The 25,065-nt window shown below is 33.5% G+C and overlaps 1 protein-coding gene across 9 annotated transcripts in view; it reads right to left on the bottom strand.

Moving 5' to 3' along the window:
- Window positions 1–271: 271 nt before the first annotated feature.
- Window positions 272–25,065, bottom strand: part of LOC127710499 (uncharacterized) — a 45,401-nt gene continuing 20,607 nt past the window's right edge. Inside the window, exons 1-10 of one of the 9 annotated variants that reach the window (XM_052216385.1) lie at window positions 21,763–21,848; window positions 16,805–16,935; window positions 14,212–14,301; window positions 13,372–13,461; window positions 12,426–12,515; window positions 9,296–9,389; window positions 8,004–8,112; window positions 6,172–6,656; window positions 3,005–3,072; window positions 272–1,902 (exon numbers count right to left, since the gene is read on the bottom strand). In XM_052216385.1, coding sequence (XP_052072345.1) covers window positions 1,225–1,902; window positions 3,005–3,072; window positions 6,172–6,656; window positions 8,004–8,112; window positions 9,296–9,389; window positions 12,426–12,515; window positions 13,372–13,461; window positions 14,212–14,301; window positions 16,805–16,822 — 1,722 coding nt within the window. In that variant the 5' untranslated portion in view covers window positions 16,823–16,935; window positions 21,763–21,848 and the 3' untranslated portion in view covers window positions 272–1,224. The other 8 variants (XM_052216384.1, XM_052216386.1, XM_052216387.1 and 5 more) reach the window with 8 other exon arrangements.

Raw genomic sequence — 25,065 nt, 5'->3', positions numbered from 1 at the left:
ATAAGTTGATGCACTATAAGTAAACTGTGTTTCGAACATACATTGCTGACGTTATATACTTGCGTGTTGATTTGAAGCACTTCTTTGGCAAATGTTTTGTTTGTGCATACATTAGGAGGAATTGTGTATATCACCATGAATATAGATTAACTGTTTACACAACTTTGCAACTTCGTAATTTATTTTGCCTTTTTATCTTTTTTATTCGAGCGTCATTGGTGGGTTTGTTGTAGACGAAACGCGAATCTGGCGTACAAAATGTTAAGCCTAGTATCTGTGATTAGTTTATTGTACTACTTTTGAGCAAAAATATATATATATCCTTTTTCTCTTACCCGTCCAAAGATATGACATTTGCAATGGGAATGCGTTATTTTTACATACGATTTGTTACATTAACTTCTCATTAGCACTTAGTCTACAATATTTCCATTACACTTTTGAATCTGGAACAAGGTGATATAGGCCAAACAATTTTATTTTTGTGAATATTGGCTATTTAGTTGTTAGGATATTTTGTTTTTACTAAGCTGTAATATATTAATCATAACAACACAATTTTGCAATAAAGTTAAATGTAGTTGAAAAATCAATAAAAACAGAAAAATTGTTTAAGAAAATCAATATTCATGAATGTTTGTGTAGAAACTATAAACAAAAATATTTGCAACTGTACTCTGAATCATGAGATTCAAAGTTATATAGATTTGCAATACTAATAACTCCTCTACGGCCATATGGGTGGGGAACAATAACCAATATCAATGTGCATTTGATCCTTCTGATGATGCATCACGAAACCAGCATAGCATCACAAACATATACATGATTAGAACAGAGAGGAGAAAGATACCAAAGGGACATTCAAACTCATGAGTCGAAAACCAAGCACCATGTCAAAAAAAAGAAAAAGCCCCAAAACATTACACAAAACACAACTTGGAAACCTAAAGACTGAACCACACAAAACCCACAATAGAAGATATGGTAGGTTGCAATTGAGACAATATCCACCAGATACTAAAATTACGTTGATGTAGGCAACTATAGATCACCGTACGACCTTCAGCAGAATCCATATCATATATTAGTAAGCTATAAAAGGAACCAACGCTGCCATCTTAAGTAGTACAAATATAAAATATAATGACATTTCTTGATATAGATAAGTCATAATAATATAACAGTGTTGTGTTTATGTTCTCACAAGCATGTTTCTGTTTGCTATTCATTACATCGCAAAATGATCATGTTATCAGACTTTTCTAAATAACATTGTCGGCAGAAACTGTCGTATCTCAAGGACACGTACTTTAGTTTCACAAACTCGCCCTCATTGTACGGAAATTTGTCTGCGTCATGCGACCACATCTTTATCTTTATTTCTCCTGTTGCATCATTAATATATATTTCTCGCAGGAACTTTTCTTTTGGTCTTATTAATTGTTCAATTTCAGTAATCATCACTTTTGATGTTGACACTAACAAGTTTTCAAATTGTTGATCAAGTTCTGATATTTTCATTTTTTTCTCTCTTGGTATTTTAGTATACCCATTTTTTAACTTTTTGAAGACAGTAGTTTCCCAGAGATGTATCTCATACTTAGTATTTGTATATTTTCTATTACTCTCCTTAATTGCGTAACTGCGTATTTTATATGTGCATTTAACGTTTAAAATCTCTTTCCACTTGCGAGCCGAGGCACCAAACGCAATCCCTTTTAAACAAATGTTTCCATCATGGAATAGGATGGAAAGTCTGACTTTTTCGTCATCGTTCCCGTATTTCTCTAGGTTCGAAATCGATTTGATTCCTAGCGTTATTGGAACTGCACTGTTCATCGTTGGACCAGCAATAGAAAGCAATGGAGACGATTCTTTAGTTAAGGTGATTCCAGCTACCTGCAATATTTTTTCTTAAACATCATCAGAGCTTCAATATGCAAAAAATAAAATAGCAAAAATACCGAACTACCAGGAAAATTAAAAAAGGAAAGTCCTTTATCAAATGGCAAAATCAAAAGCTCAAGCACAACAAACGAATGGAAAACAACTGTCATATTCCTGACTTGGTACATACATTTCCTGATGTAGAAAATGGTGGATTGAACCTGGTTTTAAAGCTAGCTAAACCAGTCACTTGTATGACAGTTGCATGTAATTCCATTATATTGACAACAATGTGTGAGCAAAACTAACAGACATAATACTATAAACATTGCGTATTTATCGTGGTTTTGAGTAAAGAGAAACAAAATTATTGAGTTGGAATATTGTTTCGACACTAGGTAAAAGGAAATTTCGTCCTATATTTTAATGTATGCTGTTTCATCATTGGATATGACTGAGGAACATATTTATAATAAGTAATAAAGCGAATGTCGCTTTCGACAGGAAATTGCTCTGCTTGTTTGAGCACCCAAGTTTTGTTTGGTACTATTTGAGTTCTTGGTGCTCAATTTTGTTTTTGGGTATACATTTTTGAACTGGTTTGTGTTAGTTCGTCGTTATTCATTTGCATACGGCGTTGTCTGTATTTCTTCGAGTAAAGGTGTTTTATTTTTTCCGTAGATGTCCCCCACCTTTTTGCAATGTAGGTTAATTGAGTGTTAACTGCGTAACTACTTATTCAGTTTGATTTTAATGATAAATATAGCGTTAGTCCGAAATTCAAGTTATGAGTCAACTTATAAATTTCTTCAAGGAAAGATAGACACTGCATATATTAGTACTTATATGCAATTGCACTATTGGAGTTGCCGTTTCTGCGATATTTTAATAGTATAGTATATATATTTAACTAGACCTGGGTTGAAATAGAAATAAAATTTCGTTTGAATATATAGTTACCACTTTGAATTTGAAATCCGACGGTCGTGACTCTTTAAATATTGTAATGTTGTTCTTCGTTCATGGTATATCTAGTTAGCCTAAAATCTAATACGATGAGTAAATCATCAAACTGTTAAACAGTTGTTGTGTTGATTTTAATTTGTATACTTACAGCGGATATACTTGGTTGCTTGTCGTATAATAAGTTAAATAAGATATCATCACATTGTCCTTTTTCTTCTGAAAATGATATAAGTTTTTTTATTATTGCCGTTAATTCATGTAATTGATGAACTCGAAAGTAACTCTCATTTAATGCTATCTCAATTTATTCAAAGCAATTCCATGTATTATTGTATTTATATATAATTGCATTTGAGCTTAATTTTCACCAGGAAATTACCAGGGCAAAAATTGGTTTAAGCACAAATGTATGTAGATGAATACAAAGGGAACATGCAAGTATAATTAATAAAAGATGACCATAAGGAGTGGGAAAGATATACTATGTGTCCATGGTCGATCATACTGTTTATTTCAACGAAATGTCTAAGAAGTTTATAAATTTGGTCTATGACTGCCCGATCAACTTTGCTTTTTTTGGAGATTAATGTATTTGCTGTATTACCTAACAGTGTTAGTATTGGTATCGTCAATAAAAAGAGAATTTCCTTAAACTATAACAAACAATAACAAATTAAAGGAAATTTCTCAATTTGCATAAATTCCAGAAAACTGTGATGATCCTCGAAAATTGTTATATTTAAAGTGATGGGTATAATAGCTGTGCCATACCATATTTCTTCTATATGATATAAAATAACAATTGCATGAAGGAAAATGTTTTTTCTGAAACATCCAGCAGGCCGCTATTGTTATTTTAAACAATCTTTTTCTACGACGAAAATACCATTTATTTATCGTCTAATTAACAATAAACTTCATCCATAATAAGTCAGCTGATAGTTTTAAAGATGGTTATTTCTTAGGTCTGTACGAAAACTTTTCAAATTCCATCTTAGAAAACTGACCTGAACTAAGTTTTAAATTGTTTAACAATAAAGACTTGAACAGTTGATTTTACCCCGCAGATTGTGTATTAAAAACAGATGTAGCTTGATAGACATCTAACAACTATGTCCGCTAAATCGATAGAATTATTCGTCTTGGACTCACATTGAGTTTGTTTGCAATGACGAAAGCGTTACTTTGCCTTAAATGAAAAAAATCACAAACAGCTGAGTTCATTGCTTTTTATCATGCTTGTTTAGTGATGTTTTCCACAAATAATTACATCGATATAAATTCTTTTCAATTTAAAAAAACAGGACCAAACAACACCGTCATAAGATGGTGTATGTCCTGAAGTACTTAGATGTCTACTTTCCAGCCACTGTAAAGGTGGAGGACAACATATAAGTGCTGTTAATGATATATATTTGTTTGGCAATTGTCTGTTGAAATACTTTGCGATGTACATATATATAATTTCCATTACGTACATGCACAAATCCTAAGTTTTGATAAATCTTAAAAAGTTCTAAACGCCTCAGAATGATTCCCACTCACCACCTTATTTGCTAGTTCAGCGGCCTTTCAAAGTATTCACTGTCATTGATGATTTTTCAAAAGTTATAATAAATTCATGCTTGGGAAGTCTTTTACGAATGTGACTTACCGAATTAGACTATTTACCAGATTTGTAATAACATAAGCAACACGACGGGTGCCACATGTGGAGCAGGATCTACTTACCTTTCCGGAGCACCTGAGATCACCCCCAGTTTTTGGTGGGGTTCGTGTTGCTTAGTCTTTAGTTTTCTATGTTGTGTCATCTGTACTATTATTTGTCTGTTTGTCTTTTTATTTTTGGCCATGGCATTGTCAGTTTGTTTTCGATCTATGAGTTTGACTGTCCCTCTGGTATCTGTCGTTCCTCTTTTATAAGATATCGAGTGAAAATATATGTTTTTTTAGGCAGATTTAGTCAATTTCAAATTCTATCTCGACGTTACTTCAAATTAAATAGTATCAAACAAACTTAATAAGACTCGCCTTTATGGCTAAAAAACCAATTAATGTCCTTTTGACGAAGCTGCACACATGATTTTTATAATTTGTGATTGAAATTCAATGGATTGAGATGCAGAATAAGAGTTAAAGTTAGCTCTATAATTTATTTGAATGTGAAATGAATTTTTGTAGACCAATCCCATTTAACTTTCTTTATGACTCCGTTATTTAAAACTCATTTAAAGCATGTTCAGGTATAATATAAATCATTATCCAGCAATTGCTTAAATGATCTCTTGTTGGTTGAAAATAAAACATAAGGGTAACGTGTTTACAGAATAAACGCATAAAACATGGTCAACACATCAAATAGAAATATATATAATAAAATGAAAACTTAATATACTTAATCATAAATAAAATTTACATTTGTATATATGAGATTGTGTTGAAGAGCTCGAGGTTCATGTTATACTTTTTGAAAGCGTGCATATATGTATATTTTTGTAATTAAAATAGTAATTATCTAACAAAACTGTCTATCAAATGTAACTAGTGAAAATTGTCATAACCTTGAAGTTCACTCCTAAAACCTTAAATTTGTATCTTAAATATGGTTTGTTAACAGCTTAGGTATAGTGTATATTTGCAAGGAATTATACCTAAATTTGTTTTTGTTTGATGAAACACTGTCTACAGATAACGTTTGAAAATGTTAGCACACAGAAAGGCATACTGCTGCATTTATTAAATTATTGAGTCAATACTGACAAGTTTGGGATGTTTTCTTTGAGCGATTTCTGATGAACTTAAAGAAATAACAATTTCATTTTTATATTCAGATTGTTATTTTCTTTACAGCTTTGGGTATTTTAATAATTAGTAAACAAGTTTGTTACACAGAAACATGCATATATAAACTAGCTATTTTAGCATCTTTAGTTAAAAGTTACAAATTTTTTATCTATGTTCTTATTTGAATTTACAAATTACAAATTGACTGAGTAAAGACAAATATACATGTACGTGCACATTTAGAAAGTATAACATTTATATGTACAAGCTCTAGAAAAAGGACAAAAGTGAAGATTTGACGAGATTTTGTTTTCTTTCCGAGTGAGTACGAACACATCATTTTTTTAAAAATTTAAACATATTGTTAAATCCTGAAATTTAAAGCGATACTCTTACACGGAGCCAATTAGTTCAATACCATGAACAGTAATTTGACTGTAGACAATCATCCATAACAGGTGATACAATAAGACGGTATTTGCATTGCTTATATTATATGGAAAATTACTGATTGTTTGATATATAGTCTACCTCGATACAGGACTGGATCTATTCCCCATGTATTCTGGCTGTATATTCCTAAACAGGTATACATATCTGCCTTGTATTTTAACGGTTTATCTATCCCAGAGTTCCAGATGCCATCTCTTAGAGCATAAACTTCTGATTCATTTAGGAAGTTGTCATTGTAAATGCAAATGACATGACTGTCATTTTCTTCATTTGAAGCACTAACTTTTGCAGAGACACTAGGAATTATTCCCTTTATTACACCATCTGCAACAGTTCTCCAGAGTTGATCGATTTCTTGTCCCGTTTTTCCAAACAACATCCATTTTCCACTTGTAAAAGAATATTTCTTAGCTAGCTTTTTCAAAGTTTGTGTATTCACTATCTTGGTACCATCAACATGATCAAATGCAGAGTGTAATCCAATGATGTCAGGCATGGTTTTAGTTTCATATACCTCGTTACTGTTTCGCCGTTCGACGGAAATCCAGTGAACACCCTTTGCTCTATAATGAGTGAAAATGCAAACAACGCATGCTACTTACTATTAGTCCAGTTGTAAAAGCTTTGATTACTGTGGATTCATTTTTATTCATGGGATACCAATTTTCGTGGATGTCATGAGTACAGGTGAACCACGAATTTTAGTTTTCAACGAATTAAAAATGTTCAATAGTATTGAGTGCAGACTGTGGCAAACCTCCGAATTCAAATATTCACGAAAATTGAAGTTTTCCTCAATCAACGAAAATTGGTATCCACGAAAATAAATGAATCAACAGTATGACATTATTAAGTACAGGTACGGGTATGATTAAATCGATACATTGTTTTTAAATGGTTTTTTATCTGGTATTTTTTTTTTACGCTCGGGGACATTTTTTTTGCATTTTTGATATACTCTTTTATTGACGTGTACCCACCATATTCTCTTATAGATACTGGCAGTTTATTTTTCATTTCAATTATTAAAGCCCTTGGATGGTGTAAACTTCCCAAAAAAACGTGTATGGTGTAATGGTGTATGACATATGGTGCAATGGTAGAAGGTGTATGATGCTATGGTGTATGGTGTAAGGGGAATGGTGTTATGGTGTAACGTGCGATCGGGAATGGTGTGAATGAATGGTGTACGACATTTAAAACTATGCGAAATATTGATAAGAATTGATTTTTAATTTTATACATTAATTTACAATACTGTGATCAAAATTCGTTTTTTAAAATAAATAAATAATTTTGCAGTCGCACGCTTTCTTTGAAATTAAATTGCATTATGGGGTAAAGTATAAGGTGTATGGTACAAAGGTGTAACGTGTATGGTGTAATTGAACAGGGTGTATAGTGTAATAGTGTATGGTGAATGGTGTAATGGTGTATGGTGTTAGTGGGAGGTTTACACCATCCAAGGACTGTACAACATGAAGTTTAAATATATAGTAATTTTATATCATAATTAGTGGCCAACATCTTTCACTTAATTGACCTTTATGGATTTAAATGTTTCAGGATCCACGTGATTTTGTTATACCTGTTGTGTAATACACTATTTGAAACTATACAATTAAATGTTCATCAGTTATACAAATTGTCTTTTTTTTTCTTTCTTCTTTGGAAAAGTAGGAGATGAATTTGAATTATTTGAATAATTGTTGCTTATGATACAGTTGCAAATATTCATGCATGTTTAGGACGACAAGAGATGGACAATATTTCAACATTAATTACGCAAATTTTTGTTAAATAATTCGTGTGAGTGGTATTTTTATTCCGAATTGCCGCATGCTTTATATCTATTCTAAGCATAACTTCTTTCATACATATGTTGATCGAGTAAACAGAATAGAACTTACTTTTGATGACGAGAGGGAAGATTTTTCTCTACCCATTCATTAAAGAAGGTATCTTCTTCTAGGCATTCATCAAGCGGTTGTCCTACTTGTACATACTTTGGTTGTGTAACTATTAAAATACAAAGCTGGTGCATGTTAAAATATATTAAATTATAATAAGTACTCATATGCGATGACACAAATATTTGGCTTTGAGCGTACCTATTGAAGGTAAATCCAGATACGTGCTTCGTACGTAAAACGTTGTTTTCTTTCACAGCACTGGGTCGATTCTTCCTGGTGGACTATCAGTCCCAGAGAGTATCATCAGCTCAGAGTTGATTTTAGTACTATTTGGCCATTTTTAGGTTCTTTTTGGTCAAATAGCTCTTAACTGTTTCGGTTTTTATACATCTTTGTCTTTCAAATATTCGGCCTTGAGCGTTCCTGATGAAGGTTAATCCAGAAATGCGCTTCGGACGCATAAAATTTATAACGTGTTGTTCCGTTTTTTCTGCAGAGGGATTGGTAATTAAACATCAATTTATAACAAAATCCAGCTTAAACGATTATAAGATACTATAAATTGGCCTTACAATTCTCAATAGATTTGAGTGTTTCCCTTGTGGCTTTGCAATGTTAGGGTGTTGAATAGCAATGTACGTTTCATTAAAATCTCGTTTTAAATCGACTGTTTTCCAGAAGTTCCAGTCATGTTTTCATCATGACCTTTTCCATTTACGAACATATCATTTAAACAATTTATCAAATTATCATCGGTTTCTTGCTGTAGGAACTCGTGAGTTTGTTTTAGGGCAAAACTATATAATGTTCATTCTTTATCAAGAATAAATTTCATTATTTCAGAAAAAAAATCTTTTCTACATTTTTTCTATTTTTTAAAGTTTTTATTATTCAGCCAATTCAAAACGACTAGTTCACCCTGTCAAACGGATTTTATGTTGCGTAAATCGGAGAACGTACACTATCTTACTCACTGACTAAATCACCAAAGATACCTGGCGTTCAGTATGATTCATTAGTCACATCTTTCGTCTACTCAAGAGGCATCAGTAGCCCTCGAATCGAAACAGTTAGAATGCTAATTTAAATACAAAGTTAATGTAGAAATTGGGTCAAACCTATGTCAGGGGTAGAACAAACTTAATGTTTCTAGCAAGATGTGTATCCTACAGATGTGTTTTGTGTTCGATGACATTTGCATTTGGTTTACATCATAAACCGTAGGACACTAGAAAATGTATTTTGACTAACAGAATGACCTTTGTAACGATAATATTAAAGCTTCTCACCTCTTCCTGCGTTTGGTTTTGCAATTTCAGTCCTTGCTCCACAACTTTGTGTTTCTAGCTTTATTCTTTTAGTAGTCGAATCTTTCGTCTTTTGCTTTTTAGAAAATATTTTCGATTTTAGTCAAGTAAACTATAGTTTTTTCACTACATTATATTGTACGATTTGGTCGCAAGAGGTTTTACCGTGTTGCTGTGATTTGGTTTATCCTTGTATTAATATCTAACTTAATGTGTACTTTATTGGGAAAGTGTATACTAGTACTAGCATTGTGTTTCAATATACTGCATGTACTATCAATTAAAATATCTTTTTTGTGGGCGTCTTTGTCAGATTTGTCAGTATTAACAACTATAATACAACACAAGAAAATACATTCATTTCAATAAAGTATTTTTTCATAGATCTTTGGGTTTTTTTTTTTTTGATTCTACAACGTTTTGATTGTGTGTTTTTTAATATTTTGTTTGATAATTTTGTTCATTGATAATTTTGTTTGATTTGTCCGAGGTAAAACAGAAATTGACTGGACTAAACAACGCTCCCTAATATGGCAAAATAAAATAAAACCTGTCAAAGTTCCCAACAATTGTGTATAATATATTGTTGTAGGAACACAATTTGTCTACGGAGTTATTGCGTCACATTGTTAATGTCATCCCATTATTGGTTATAACAATGAATAACAATTATATGCAAAATTTATAATTCAATAATTACATTACATGTACATGTATGTTTCATTATAATACGGTTTTTTTTATTGGCTAACAGCAATATCACGTAAATCTGAATTTAACCTTCATTCAAAAATTTCAAAATGAAATGTAGTATTCATGATGACACGAGCTTCCACAATAAAGTGACCAGGTAAATAAAAGAAAAACTTGATAGAAAGTATTGACTGCTTCTTTTAGTAATTTTATAGATTTGTAAAAGCGTTGACAGTGCGCACATACAAAATATACTTTGGTCAACGCTTTTATACTCCAATAACTTTACAAAAAGAAGTATTCAATTCTTAATGGAATTGTCGGTATATAAGAACATTTGGCTGGTCTACAATGTAAACAAATTTATAGTAATTGTAGTCGAACATTTGGTAAAGTGGTCAAATATGATTATGTCAAATCATCAAATGCATATGATAATAAAGCATTCTACTACGCGAATGTCCTCAGTAGTGTAGTTTTCATAGAGTTATTTTTGTGGACCAATGTTCACAATAAATTCACTTCCGATGCGTTTTGACGAGAAACTATTTAAATAGATCAGCATTATATAGATATATCGTTGCTTCTTGTTAAGTTCATATGTAAATAGTCTTCAAAAGACTCATCATTGACGTTGAAATAAAACACCTTGGAAGACTGAAATCAAACACAAAATTGATGAGTGTTGAAAACAAAATATTCGGAAACGTTGTTGCCAATACGACTAAGGGGTTCTAAGCCTGGGTTGAAAAAAAAAACCTAAGTGTTTTAAATATTTTAACAATCAAATAATATTTACAGTAATTTAAGATGTCATACCACTAATTCAAAATCCTCATATATTCAACCTTTTTTTCAATTTTCACAGCTCTTTTCAATTATGAAAACCATGTTTGTTCTGAATTATATAGATGATATATATGCATATTTTCAACCAATATGTAATGTATTGACGTACTGGATGTAACCTATCAAAAATAGCACTCTGGTTTTCTTAAAATCTAAATAAGCATACTATAAAGCACACTTTCCCTTAAATTAATTTCATGTAGGAGTCAATATCTGCTCAAAATTAACAAAACGTATTTCTGACTCAGCAAAAGTTTATTTATGTCAATTCATTTCAAAGTTAACAAAAAAAAACAGTCTCACAGTATTAAAAGAACTATGTTTTGTGAGAGTATGGCTTCTTTTACATACTATGTTTTAAATGTGATTGATTAGATTGGTCCTTTGACACCTTAACTGAAAATGAACGTATCGATGATATTTCACAGACATACTGGCTACTTGGCTAGAGATACCAGATCAGAAATAGTTGTCCTGTTTAACTATTCAACTGTTATGCCATATAATGAGCATGTAAGATTGTATCCATCAGCAAACAACACGTTACCAGATTAAGCTTTGAAGATTTTTCTCAAATCATGAGTTAAGGGGTTTTGGGGTTTTTTTTCATTTTTTTTTTTCGTTGATACATGTACCAAACAAAAGTAATAGAATGATGCAGTTTATTACAAAATCATCCCATTCTAATTGAAATACTAGCATTGCGTTGAAAGATTCAGAAGATATAACAATGTAACGTTAAGTTGTAAGAACATACAAAATGTATTGCAGACACATTTTAAAGACGTGTAGGATACACAACAAATAAATGTAATAACTACATATTCTATCACAGTGTTCTTAATGACATTCTACAAAAGATGTACTAGTACTAGAAATTGTTAAATGAATAAGTGAGCTAAAAATAATGTCATTTAATTTCTTTTTATTTCGTCAAATGTTATATGTAATATATTATTCTCAAATCTCCTTTCCCCTGTCATGTACCCTTTTATTTTACCTTAACTTTGAGTTTCCTTTTTGATCCAATTTTTTCTACATCTTTTCCTTTATCAGATTTTCCTTTTTTCTCCATTGGCTCAACTGCATTTTTTCGTTGATACATGTACCAAACAAAAGTAATGGAATGATGCAGTTTAATACAAAATCATCCCATCCTAATTGAAATACTAGCATTGCGTTGAACGATTCAGAAGATATAACAATGCAACGTTGACATGGTTAAGTTGTAAGAACATACAAAATGTATTGCAGCATAATTCATTTATTATGATGCAATTCATTTGAATTATTCAAATGTTATGCTTCTTTATTATGGCTTGTACTAAGCTGTGTGTCACAGAATGTCACAAGTCTGAAGACAAGGGTTCACACTTTAAAACACACATACATTAAGACGTGAAGGATACACAACAAACAAATGTAATAACTACATTTTCGATCACAGTGTTCTAAATGACATTAGTGAGCTAAAAATAATGTCATTTAATTTCTTTTTATTTCGTCAATGTTATATATAATATATTATTCTCAAATCTCCTTTCCGCTGTCATGTACTCTTTTATTTTACCTTAACTTTGAGTTTCCTTTTTGATCCAATTTTTTCTACATCTTTTCCTTTTTCAGATTTTTCTTTTTTCTCCATTGTCTCAACGGTATACTGTAAAGAAAAGTGTATTTTAAAGAAGATTAAAGTCTGAAAAACTGAATATTGCATTAAAATAGGGAATTTTTTATCGAAATAAACTGTAATAGCATTTTCGAAATCATTTTAATTAAAGAAAGATATCTCCCTAATGCAAAGCTCTGATTCCTTGTCCTGTGTTGGTTATACATTAGGTCCTTTTGGTTGATAAGCCATTAAGTTGTGTTAGGTTTTGGATTTTCAAATATTTTGGCCTCGAGCATCACTGAAGAGACATTAAATTAAGAGTTAGGGGTTTAAGGTTTTTTTTTCATTTTTTCGTTGATACATGTACCAAACAAAAGTAATGAAATAATGCAGTTTAATACAAAATCATCCCAGTCTAATTGAAATACTAGCATTGCGTTGAAAGATTCAGAAGATATAACAATGCAACGTTGACATGGTTAAGTTGTAAGAACATACAAAATGTATTGCAGCATAATTCATTTATTATGATGCAATTCATTTGAGTTATTCAAATGTTATGCTTCTTTATTATGGCTTGTACTAAGCTGTGTGTCACAGAATTTCACAAGTCTGAAGACAAGGGTTCACACTATAAAACACACATACATGTTACTATTTAGGCCTTTTGCACGACACATTTTTAAGACGTGTAGGATACACAACAAACAAATGTAATAACTACATATTCTATCACAGTGTTCTAAGTGACATTCTACAAAAAATGTACTAGTACTAGAAATTGTTCTATGAATAAGTGAGCTAAACATAATAACATTTAATTTCTTTTTATTTCGTCAAATGTTATTATGTAATATATTATTCTCAAATCTCCTTTCCGCTGTCATGTACCCTTTTATTTTACCTTAACTTTGAGTTTCCTTTTTGATCCAATTTTTTCTACATCTTTTCCTTTATCTGATTTTCCTTTTTTCTCCATTGGCTTAACTGTATACTGTAAAGAAAAAAGTGTATTTTAAAGAATATTAAAGTCTGAAAAACTGAATACTTGCATTAAAATAGGGATTTTTTTATCGAAATAAACTGTTATAGCATTTTCGAAATCTTTTTTATTAAAGAAATATACTCGAGCATCACTGAAGAGACATTAAATTATGAGTTAGGGGTTTTAGGGTTTTTTTTTTCATTTTTTCGTTGATACATGTACCAAACAAAAGTAATGGAATGATGCAGTTTAATACAAAATATTCCCATTCTAATTGAAATACTAGCATTGCGTTGAAAGATTCAGAAGATATAACAATGCAACGTTAACATGGTTAAGTTGTAAGAACATACAAAATGTATTGCAGCATAATTCATTTATTATGATGCAATTCATTTGAATTATTCAAATGTCATGCTTCTTTATTATGGCCTGTACTAAGCTGTGTGTCACAGAATGTCACAAGTCTGAAGACAAGGGTTCACACTTTAAAACACACATACATGTTACTATTTAGGCCTTTTGCACGACACATTTTTGAGACGTGTAGGATACACAACAAACAAATATAATAACTACATATTCTATCACAGTGTTCTAAGTGACATTCTACAAAAAATGTACTAGTACTAGAAATTGTTCTATGAATAAGTGAGCTAAACATAATGTCATTTAATTTCTTTTTATTTCATCAAATGTTATTATGTAATATATTATTCTCAAATCTCCTTTCCGCTGTCATGTACCCTTTTATTTTACCTTAACTTTGAGTTTCCTTTTTGATCCAATTATTTCTACATCTTTTCCTTTATCAGATTTTCCTTTTTTCTCCATTGGCTTAACTGTATGCTGTAAAGAAAAGTTTATTTTAAAGAAAGTCTGAAACACTGAATGGGTATATAAATACTCTAACTACGTCTATCTTTAAAGACCAAATGTTGCTCGGCATCTGTCCTTCCTTAATAACAAATATGATATTGTCCCCACTGTAAGGCCCCAAGGAACAATGTTTGGTACTGAAAACAACGTTACGTAAAATGCTCACCAAATTACGTAAAATCGTTTTGTTCTGTGTTTGTTTATTCTACATTGACTAGAGCTGTATGGGACAGAGTTGAGATTCCACAAAAAAAAAACCACCGCAGTTTTGCGCATGTCCCAAGTAGGGAACCTCTAGCTTTTGTTAGTCTTGTGTTTTTTTTTTGGGGGGGGGGGATGGGGGTTGGCGTTCATATTGCTGTACTAGTATGCATTATAATTTAGGGGCCAGCTAAAGCCCGAATACGGGTGCGGGATTTTCCCGGTGTGTTAAAGACCATCTGGTGCCCTTAGGCTGTTATTTTGCTCTTTTGTCCCGGTGTTAAACTCTATTCTAGTGATAACGAAGTTTCGCATGCATCTACAATTCACTTGAAAAACTCCCACGATATTAACCAAAGAGGAAATTCAGAAAATCTTAAATCTGTTCTATTTCCTTTAGAATTTAACCGAAGAACAGGAATTTGATCTTTCTACCCGTTATGAATATACATATTAAATATAACTGTTCTTACAAAAAACGTTATATTGCTCGATCTTTCTCCTGCTCCACATTCTTTTAACATCAATGTTATCTGTAATCAAAGCCGAACGTTTGATTTACTGTGAAACCACCTACTGTAGGGCAGTGCAATAAGACTTTGGATACTAAACAATTTCAAAGTAGGTTAACGTATATATACAATCTGAGGCTCTTCCCTCGTAAACTGTTAGTCCCTGAGTACTGGCATTAAAATAGGGAAATTTTGACTGAAATAAACTGTTATAGCATTTTCGAAATCATTTGAATAAAGGAAATATATCTCCGTCATGCAAAGCTCTGATTCCTTGTCCGGTGTTTGCTATACATTAGGTCCTTTTGGTTGATAAACCCACAAAGTTTGTGTTAGGTTTTGGATTTTCAAATATTTTGGCCTTGAGCATCACTGAAGAGACATAAATTGTCGAAATGCGCATCTGGTGCAGTAAAACTGGTACCGTTTATATTATCACTTCCACTGTATCGATACGTCTGCTGATAGACTATTAGTCCCCAAAGGTATCACCAGCTTAGTAGCTAGTACTTCGGTTCTGGCATTAAAATACGGATATTGTTTTGATTGACATTTACTGTTACAAAATTTTCGAAATAATTTTATATTAAGGAATAAATCTCCCTCATGCAGAGCTTTGATTCTTTGTCCAGTTTAGGCTATACATTGTGGTTGATCAACTCTTCAACATATGTGTTAGATTAAAGTTTTTGTGTTTATATTATTCCTACCACTGAGTCGAATCTCCTGCTGGTGGACGGTTAGTCCCCGATGGTATCACCAGCTTAGTAGCTAGTACTTCGGTTCGGTAATAAAAATATGGATAATGTTTTGATTGAAATGAACTGTTTTGGATTTTCGAAATCATTTTAAATTTAGAAACATATCGCCTACATGCAAAGCTCTGATTCCTTGTAGGGTTTCGGCTATACTTAAGGTCATTTTGGTTGATCAGTTCATCAATAGTTGAATGAGGTGTTGTATTTTTACATATTTATCCTCGAGCATCACTAGAGATACATTAATTAACGAAATGCGCATCTGGTGCAGTACACTTGGTACCGTTTATATTACTGCAAGAGTTTACATCTTTTCTAACCTTTACACTAGCATTTCTCATCATAACTTAAAGACAGATTCAAAGAATTGGTTTAACATTTTTTTTTGTAGGTATAAATCAGGGTAGACTTTGTTTAAAATCCTCTGATTCGAACACGCAGTTCTCTGAGCATGATATTATCAAGGTGATTTTTTGATTGACAAAATATTGGTTACGTCTGGATAACATGTTTTAACAAATAATCGGTATTTCTACATGTTCTATGTGAACCACTTGTGCTCATTAACACAACGGGTACCACATGTGGAGCAGGAACTGCTTACCCTTTCCTTTTGTTTGTCATTTTGTCGTTGTTCCTTTTGTTCCATGGCGTTGTCATTTTGTATTCGAATTTAGCATTTGAATGTCTCTTTCGTATCTTTCGCCCATTTTTCGGTTTAAATCAATTTACGGCTATTTGTCTTGATTATGTGGAGTATTACCGATTACGGTATTGCGAATAAAATTGAAAACGAAATGTATTTCTATTCAATTACTTAAACTATCATGGAATTAGTCTTTATAATTATAAAGAAAACTTGTTTTATACTTACAACTTACAGATCTTCAAAATATTCATCTTATGACCAACCTATTTAAAGACGGTTTAATCATCTGTCTTTGCAAACTAACCTAGTGGTATCATATTGGTATGGATATTTGATAATAAGTATCAACTTACTTTTTTCTCTCTCGGCATTGCACAGTATGCGCTTTTCTGCACTGTTCTTAGCTCCGATTTGTGAGTTTTAAACACAAATCATTAACCTGACTGGGGGATGTTTGCAGATCACCACGTTTTGCTCTTATTAACTGTAATGAATTTATTTGATAGAGTATTTCCATTTCATATTTCATAAAAATATGGGTGTACAAAAGCAAAAAAACAATCTTTTTACTGTTTAAGTGCTGCTTCTTTCTCTCTTTTGTTAGAGAGGAATGAGCAGTCTCCATAATATTTCATTCAACATTGACTTTATTTGTGAAGTTTGGTCTTTGACATACCTACACAGGTAAAATAGCTACGGACGTTTTACGGACGTTTTGAAATACGTCCGTAAAACATCCGTATAACGGACGTTTTACGGAAAAATAGTACCACGTCCGTAAAACGGATCTTACGTATTACGGACGTTCTAACACATACGTTTAATGAAAATAAAACATGTGTTTTTACAGCCGTAATACGGACGTTTTCTAAAACGTCCGTATTACGGCTGTAAAAACACATGTTTTATTTTCATTAAAAAAAACCTTGTAAAATATTTGCCTTTTAAATTTCTTTCACTTTAAATTTAAGAAATTGATATATTAACGTAAAAAAAAAGATTTAAAAGAAAATATCACGATTTTATTTAAAATAAAGGTTTATGTTTTTGACATTCCGTCCTCAATTAAGGATATACTGTCCTGCAAATTATAATGAACCTGTCTTATTCGTGTTTGTGTAATTGGTTTGCTGTCTTGTATTAAAGGTGTCTGCATGATGTATCTATGAACAAAAAATGTCATATATACATCGAGCGAACTCGCATGATCTTCACAAGTGTTTTTCAGAGTATTTCTATACGTGTATCACATATTGTAAATATTGTACAATCAAGAAATACACGTAAAGTGTACTTAGATTTGATACATATCACATTAATAAGTAAACTTTTTTTGGATTCGAGCGTCACTGATGATTCTTTTGTAGACGAAACGCACGTCTGGCGCAAATAAAAATAAATCAATCCTGGTATCTATTATGAGTGTATGAACATAGACATGTACTTTGTATATGTAAATATCTACATTACGCAACGGAAAGATTTACATAGTTGAGACAGCAACCCAATGACAAAAAAAAACAACAAAAAACAAACAACATATAAAGGGTTATATATTTTTGTCTTTGACAATTGACATGTGTCTATCTCGTATATCTCACAAGTCTATACAAGTTTTAAAAGATTAAACAGACACAACCAGACGAGCTGTCAACAACAAATACTCAAAATTGAATATGACAAAATTGTCAAACAACCACGTACTATGTTTCTTGGCTATGACAGTTAAAATGAATATGTGGAAGGGTTAACTGGCCTTTTGATTCATGCAAAAAAAGAAAATAAAAAAAAAATATTTTTGTATTACATTGCCAGCAAAGACTAATTAATGAGAAATGAGAATAAGTTTTAATTGGTGCTATAGAAAGATCTTGTTGGTAGACTTTGTATTATAAAAATTGCTAAGTATATTTCATAGTGTATTCTAAATTTTAAAATTGTCTATTTTGTTAAATGAAGTGTTGACATTAACTTCTTGTATTCAAAATACTAACATGTATGCATATTTGATACATCCGATCACTTTAAAACAAATTATTTATTACACGTGTATATCATTTTTTTCAAGTCCTAACATAAGAAGACATTTTACAAAGTTACATTTGGGACCTGGAAACTTTCTTGAATAGCATGTAATACATATATACATCATTTTTTTTTTAAATCCAACCATCATAAAATATTTTAAATTTTTCTTTGATTGTTTACAAAAATTAAAAATGTCCGTTACTTTTACCTGCAACTTAACAAAAATATTTTTTTTTCGTTGTAAATTTGAATAATATTGTAACTATAAATATCTTATATTTCACTTAATTCCCTCCCCTTCTTTTAATAGAATAAAATGATTTTGACATATTAATACTAAAACAATTTTGAGTAGCATTTGACACCAATATCTCAACTTTTTGAAAATGAAATATAAGCTCAAGAAGATGCTTCTGACAGATTTGTTCAACAAAAACTGAGTTTTTAATCACAATTACTGTCTAAATTTAACAACAACCAGATGCTCCGCAGGGCACAGCTTGATACGACCGCAGAGGTCGAACCCTGAACAGTTGGGCAAGTATGGACACAACATTCGAGCTTGATACAGCTCTGAATTTGGATTGTGATTAAATAGTTGACACAGGATAGGTTTCTATCACAGAATGAATGTGGTCTAAGAACTTAAAAATTTTAAATTGAACATTTACTTATTATGGTCCAATATCCAAAATCTAAATACATGGTTAGATTCAGCATATCAAAAAAACCCCAAGCATTCAATTTTTGAAGAAATCAAATAAAGTTCAATTTTGGACCCTTTCGACCTCAATGTGGACCAATTTGATAACGGGGCCTAAATATCAAAAATCTAAATACATGGTTAGATTCAGCATATCAAAGATTCCCATATATTCAATTTGTGTTGAAATCAAACAAAGTTTAATTTTGGACCCCGATTTGGACCAACTTGAAAACTGGGCCCATAATCAAAAATCTAAGTACATGTTTAGATTCAGCATATCAAAGAACCCCAATAATTCAATTTTTGTTAAAATCAAACTAAGTTTAATTTTGGACCCTTTGGACCTTAATGTAGACCAATTTGAAAACGGGACCAAAAATTAAGAATCTAAATACACGGTTAGATTCTGCATATCAAAGAACCCAATAATTCAATTTTTGAGGAAATCAAACAAAGTTTAATTTTGGACCCTTTTGGCCCCTAATTCCTAAACAGTTGGGACCAAAACTCCTAAAATCAATCCCAACCTTCCTTTTGTGGTCATAAACCTTGTGTTTAAATTTCATAGATTTCTATTTACTTATACTATTACTAAAGTTATTGTGCGAAAACCAAGAAAAATGCTTATTTGGGCCCCTTTTTGGCCCCTAATTCCTAAACTGTTTGGACCAAAACTCCCAAAATCAATCCCAACCTTCCTTTTGTGGTCATAAACTTTGTGTTTAAATTTCATAGATTTCTATTTACTTATACTAAAGTTATTGTGCGAAAACCAAATGTCTTCGGACGACGACGACGACGACGACGACGTGATACCAATATACGGACCACAAAAACTTTTTTTGCGGTCGTATAAAAATAGGTTCTTTCCTTTTATGAATATCAACACTATTTACATGAAGGTCAGAGGTCAAGGTCGGGTGATTATCATGGTAATATGCATAACACCTTCATGTAGTAATACACCTTTTCATTCATTATTAAAAAAACCATGGTGAGGAGATAAAACAGTCTTCATCTGGACAAGGTTGTATGGGAACAACAGAGTGAGAAGAAACACAATTAAACATATTTTAGGGCTCTCTCTTTGTCTAAAAGAATTACTAAAATTGAAATACTATGTGTATACTTATATTTGTGTCTCATGCTATACTGAGCTAATTCACTATTATTCTTAAGTCCGTAAAATAGACATAATTTAACAATCTGTATGACAGACGCGTTACCAGGGTGAATACGGACGTTATACGGATGGGGAAAAACGGACGTTATACGGATTGGAAATAAACGGACGTTTTACGTCCGTAGCTATTTTACCTGTGTAGGAAAGGTTTTTTCCAGAAACAGTAGTTGTTCACACTGGATCATGTCACCTGATGCGTTATAAGTTTGTTCGTGTTTAGGTTTTTGTGTAATGTCATATCATGGAAGTTTTTTTTTAAACAATGTTTAAATAAATCAATGGACACATTGAATTACACAAAAATCGTTAATAAAAAAATTTGACATACTTCGGGAATTTAAAAATATATTTTATTTTGCTACGTCGGGTATCGACCGACATTACAATGACCAACAACAACTAACGAAAACTGCGTTTCGTACGCTTCACATAAAATAAAAGATCGATATAAACGAACTCAAAACCAGTTGTTGATCTCAAGAATCCAAAAAGGATAGTGATTCTTGCCCCACGTCGTGATGCATCAGCCAGGAATTTTAAAAACTATTCTGCATTTTGTTTCAAATTGTTTCAACTGTACACCATACATTATACTGTTAAAATGTGTTTAGTACTTTTTTGTTTATACGATAATAGTTTCGAATTTCGGTTTGATATCAAGCAAAATAAATCCATATTTAAAAGAATGATAATTTCGTAATATAATCGTTGTTATGTTGACCAATTTAATTTATATATCCCTTCATTGACGCTGATAAACCGAGGACAACATTTATCAAATCGGTGCAGTTTACCTATAATTCTTTTTTGATCAATATTATCTACTAGGTACTGATTTGCAAATGAGAAAATTATATTCTATTTATAGAGTAACTCGCTGAATATATGTTTACTAATTGAACCTTATCAACAAATCATTACATATACTTTATATAAAGATAGTATAACAAACAGTTCAAAGTTATCGCCTAAAGATGTTGATTTGTAACATACTATATATAGTTATATACATAAGTTACTTTATGTTATACATGTAAATCGAAAACAAAATCATTGTTGTCAGTATTCCATTTAAGGCAAACTCTCACGTATCTAAAAGAAGTACAACTTTGCAAAAAAGTAACAATTTTGACTTGAAAACAATACCCCATCATTCCCTAGTGTGAAGATGCTGTCAACGCATCCAAATATACTTAAAAAAATGTCAACTTACCTGTGGCTACTTGTACACCTTTACAATTTACTGCGCAGTAGGAAATATTGTTGGATTTCCTACTTTCACTTTCGTTTAGTAATAATTTGGTGTTAGTCTCGGGAAGGACTATTTTTCCCTGAAGGGACCCGACCTAGACTAAAGATGTATACAGGTGTAAGGCTGTACACTATAATATTACCTCTTAATTCGGGCGTAGTAAACTGTGTTTTCGCAGTATGTCTTGCACACGATGATCATACACAAGAGGGCGCTGCAGGCGTGCGCAGACTCCGTCCTCAGCTTCATCCGTCAATAGGCCTACTGGTGTCGGTTGTCTGCTCCTAGCTGGGAGAACCAACACCCCCTCCTTCCTAAAAAGGAGGAACTGCAAGTTCCGACAAAAGCATGACAACTGAAGACGCCCCTTTTCTTATTAACAATCAAAACCCTTAATCATTTAACATAACCTACGAATGGGCAACTGGACAACTATCCTCAAAAACATTTAAAAAAATTCTGATTCACCCATTTTTCATAACACTTAGCCAATATAAACCTGAGCTACAACTCCGCACCGACCATAGGTGCAAGCAAACCCTCAAGACCTAGACCTGGAAACATCTCACAACGAGACGATAGCTCACGGTTCTTGCTAAGAACTGAGTCCAGTAAGTTAATGGATAAACATTGCGTTGTCCAACCTAGAATCGTCCTAATTATTGATTGCATATAACAATTTATCACAAACACATAAAACAAAAGATACTTCCAATAATCAATATATATACATAGATATAACTGCCAGTTCATTAATCTCCCCTTGAATTTCCAATTAATCTATGTTAAGTACTACTGTTACTACTAAGAAAAAAACCCATATTTAACAGAAAAGCACCTGTTCCAGCATAAAAAAAGGGAAAACCATGACCATAAAAACCGAGTTCTGCTACTGCAGGCAACAGTTCCAATTTCACATTTCTGGTGACCTCTGCTCCTTGGTAGGTCAGCACTACCTCCTCCTCTTCCAAGCCAAAGAGATCACGGGCCCTCTCTATGGCACTCTGCACTGTGGTAAACCAGAACCACTAGAGATTCTCTGGCGGTGGGTGCTGCCACTGCCACTGGCTCCTCCACTTGTGGAATAACCCTTCCCGTCGACTTTGGCTTTTCCTCCTGCACGGCAGGCTGGACAACTGGTACGCTTGGCAGAACCATTGGTACACTTGGCAGGACCACTGGAATGCTTGGCTGGACCACTGGAGCGGTTTGTCTTGACTGAGCCACGACGGGCTCTGCACGCTGGATGAACCTCCAGTTCATTTGGCACACTACATCATACGATGGGCCGTTGCTTCCCCGGTACTCTTCCGCGGTCACAAGCCATGTTGGCATGGTTCAGGTGACGTAGAACAGAACTGGATGCAGTGAATAGACACTGAGTTGCGGCCATTTCATGGTAGAGCACACTGTCCGTAGTAGAGGCATATCGGGTCATTGTATCCTGCATCCCCTAGGAATCCCCGCTCGCTGCTGAAGCCACTGTACAAACACAGCTGAGGTGATGTCTTCCCGTCCAGTCAACCACCTGGCCAGGACAGGCTACATCTCGGTCACTCACAGGTTCGCTCCTTGTACCCACTGTAGGGTCCCGTCCAGTCCTGGTTCTCTTTCCCCTTCTAAGCTTCTGGTATCTCTCGTTTAAAAGCCATGGGATCCTCTGGACCAGAGTTGGCTGCCACCGGAGCTGACTGCTCCTCCTCCTGAGCTGCTGGTGCTCCCCCCACAGTGTCCTGCACCACAACAGGTACCTCCTCTACCCCATGCAGACTTACCGCTGGTACCGCTGGTACCTCCAGCGATACTTCCTCGTCTGCCTGGGCAGGTTCTTCTTCCAGACTACTCTTCTTGAGTTGCTTCCATCCAGCACCGAGGTGTTAAATGGCTTGATGCCCACTCCCGGCTGGGAGTTTGCACTACTTGGCCTCCATGATTTTGTCTCCTCATCGCTACTCTCGTCTGAGCATGACTTAACGGACTTTGATGAATCTGACATTCTAAAAAATATAAAAAAAATACAATTTGATGACTTGATAATTTACCTATCATCTCCCCTACTTTGTCTGTGGAGGGTGGAGTTATGCAAACAATTGGGCAATTGGGACAGATATAAGGGTCTATCTCATTGGTCTCCCGTACCGATGCCTAAACAAGTCAGGTGAAACCACTTCATGCAGGTATTGCATTGTACCATAGTCTCCCCTGTGTCCAGGCCACGACACACAGAGTACTGTGGACTAGTAGGTTTGGTTTTATTATTTGCCAAAACATCCTCACCCTTTTTGAATTGGTCCCTACATGTCTCCAACCAAGCCGGAATTTTTCTGTCCCCACATGGCTTCAGCCTGTCATGATTAGTATTAAAAACCACTCTTTGGAGTTTAACTTTCTAAACATAAACAGTAACCTAACCAATAATGATACCCCTTCTATGGTGACCCCAATTTCTTGCTTTTACCCTTGATCTGGGCTGTGTCAAAAACATATACAAGGTCTCCCGGCTGGTATGACTTCTCCAACACTCGGATATCGTAGTCCCTCTTCATTTTTTCTTGAGAGGTCTTAAGTTTGTCCCGTGCTATAGTTTGTGCACTTTTGATAGCTTTATCTAGCTCTATGATGGAACCGTCAGCACGCTCATACCTTTTTTCACTCTGACTGCCAAACATAAGATCAGCTGGCTGATTTTTCTCTCTGCCTAACATGGGCTTGTTCGGTGTGTACCCTGTATTCCTGTTCACACTTGACCTCATAGCTACCTCTAGTTGAGCAAGGTGGTGGTCCAAATTGTCTTGTTGGGAGTCCACAAAGCATCTCACCGCATTCATGAGACTGCGGTTCTGTCTCTCCACTTGTCAAATTGACTGAAGACGATATGGTGTTGTTCGAGCCTTATAAATTTGCAGCAATTCACATACTGCTTTATAGAGTGCGCTCTCAAAATTACGTCCCTGATTTGAGAATAACTGGAACGGGTAACCGAATCTGGTGAAAAACTCATTGATAGCAGCCTGAGCGGTCACTTCAGCTGTTTGTGACGGGAGTGGAATGCATTCTGTCCACTCAGTGCACTGATCTGTCATCATTAAGATATGTTCCATGTTTTGTTTCGTCTTTGGCAAAGGGACCATTAAATCGATGTGGACTCTCTCCATAGGGTACCCAACATGGTACTTGGTCAGATGACACTTACCATATCTGCTTGCTTTCTTGTTCGTGTTGCAGTATCACAACTGAGTACAAACGAGTTGATGTCCTTGGTCATATCATATTAGTGATATTTGTCCTTTATTTTGGACATTGTCCTTGATACACCTTGGTGTCCTGCGCTCGGCAGTTCATGACTAAGCTCCATTACTGCCTCCCTTAAGGTAGCAGGTACAACTAGCCTTGTATTGGCTCCCTCCGTCTTGGGTTGACTCTTTAAAACACCATTACCATGATT

Source organism: Mytilus californianus, unplaced genomic scaffold (assembly GCF_021869535.1).
Source record: "Mytilus californianus isolate M0D057914Y unplaced genomic scaffold, xbMytCali1.0.p SCAF_8, whole genome shotgun sequence".
Classification (NCBI taxonomy): Eukaryota; Metazoa; Mollusca; class Bivalvia; order Mytilida; family Mytilidae; genus Mytilus; species Mytilus californianus.
Note: the sequence above shows the minus strand (reverse complement) of the source record. Positions and strands in the feature narration are given on the sequence as shown.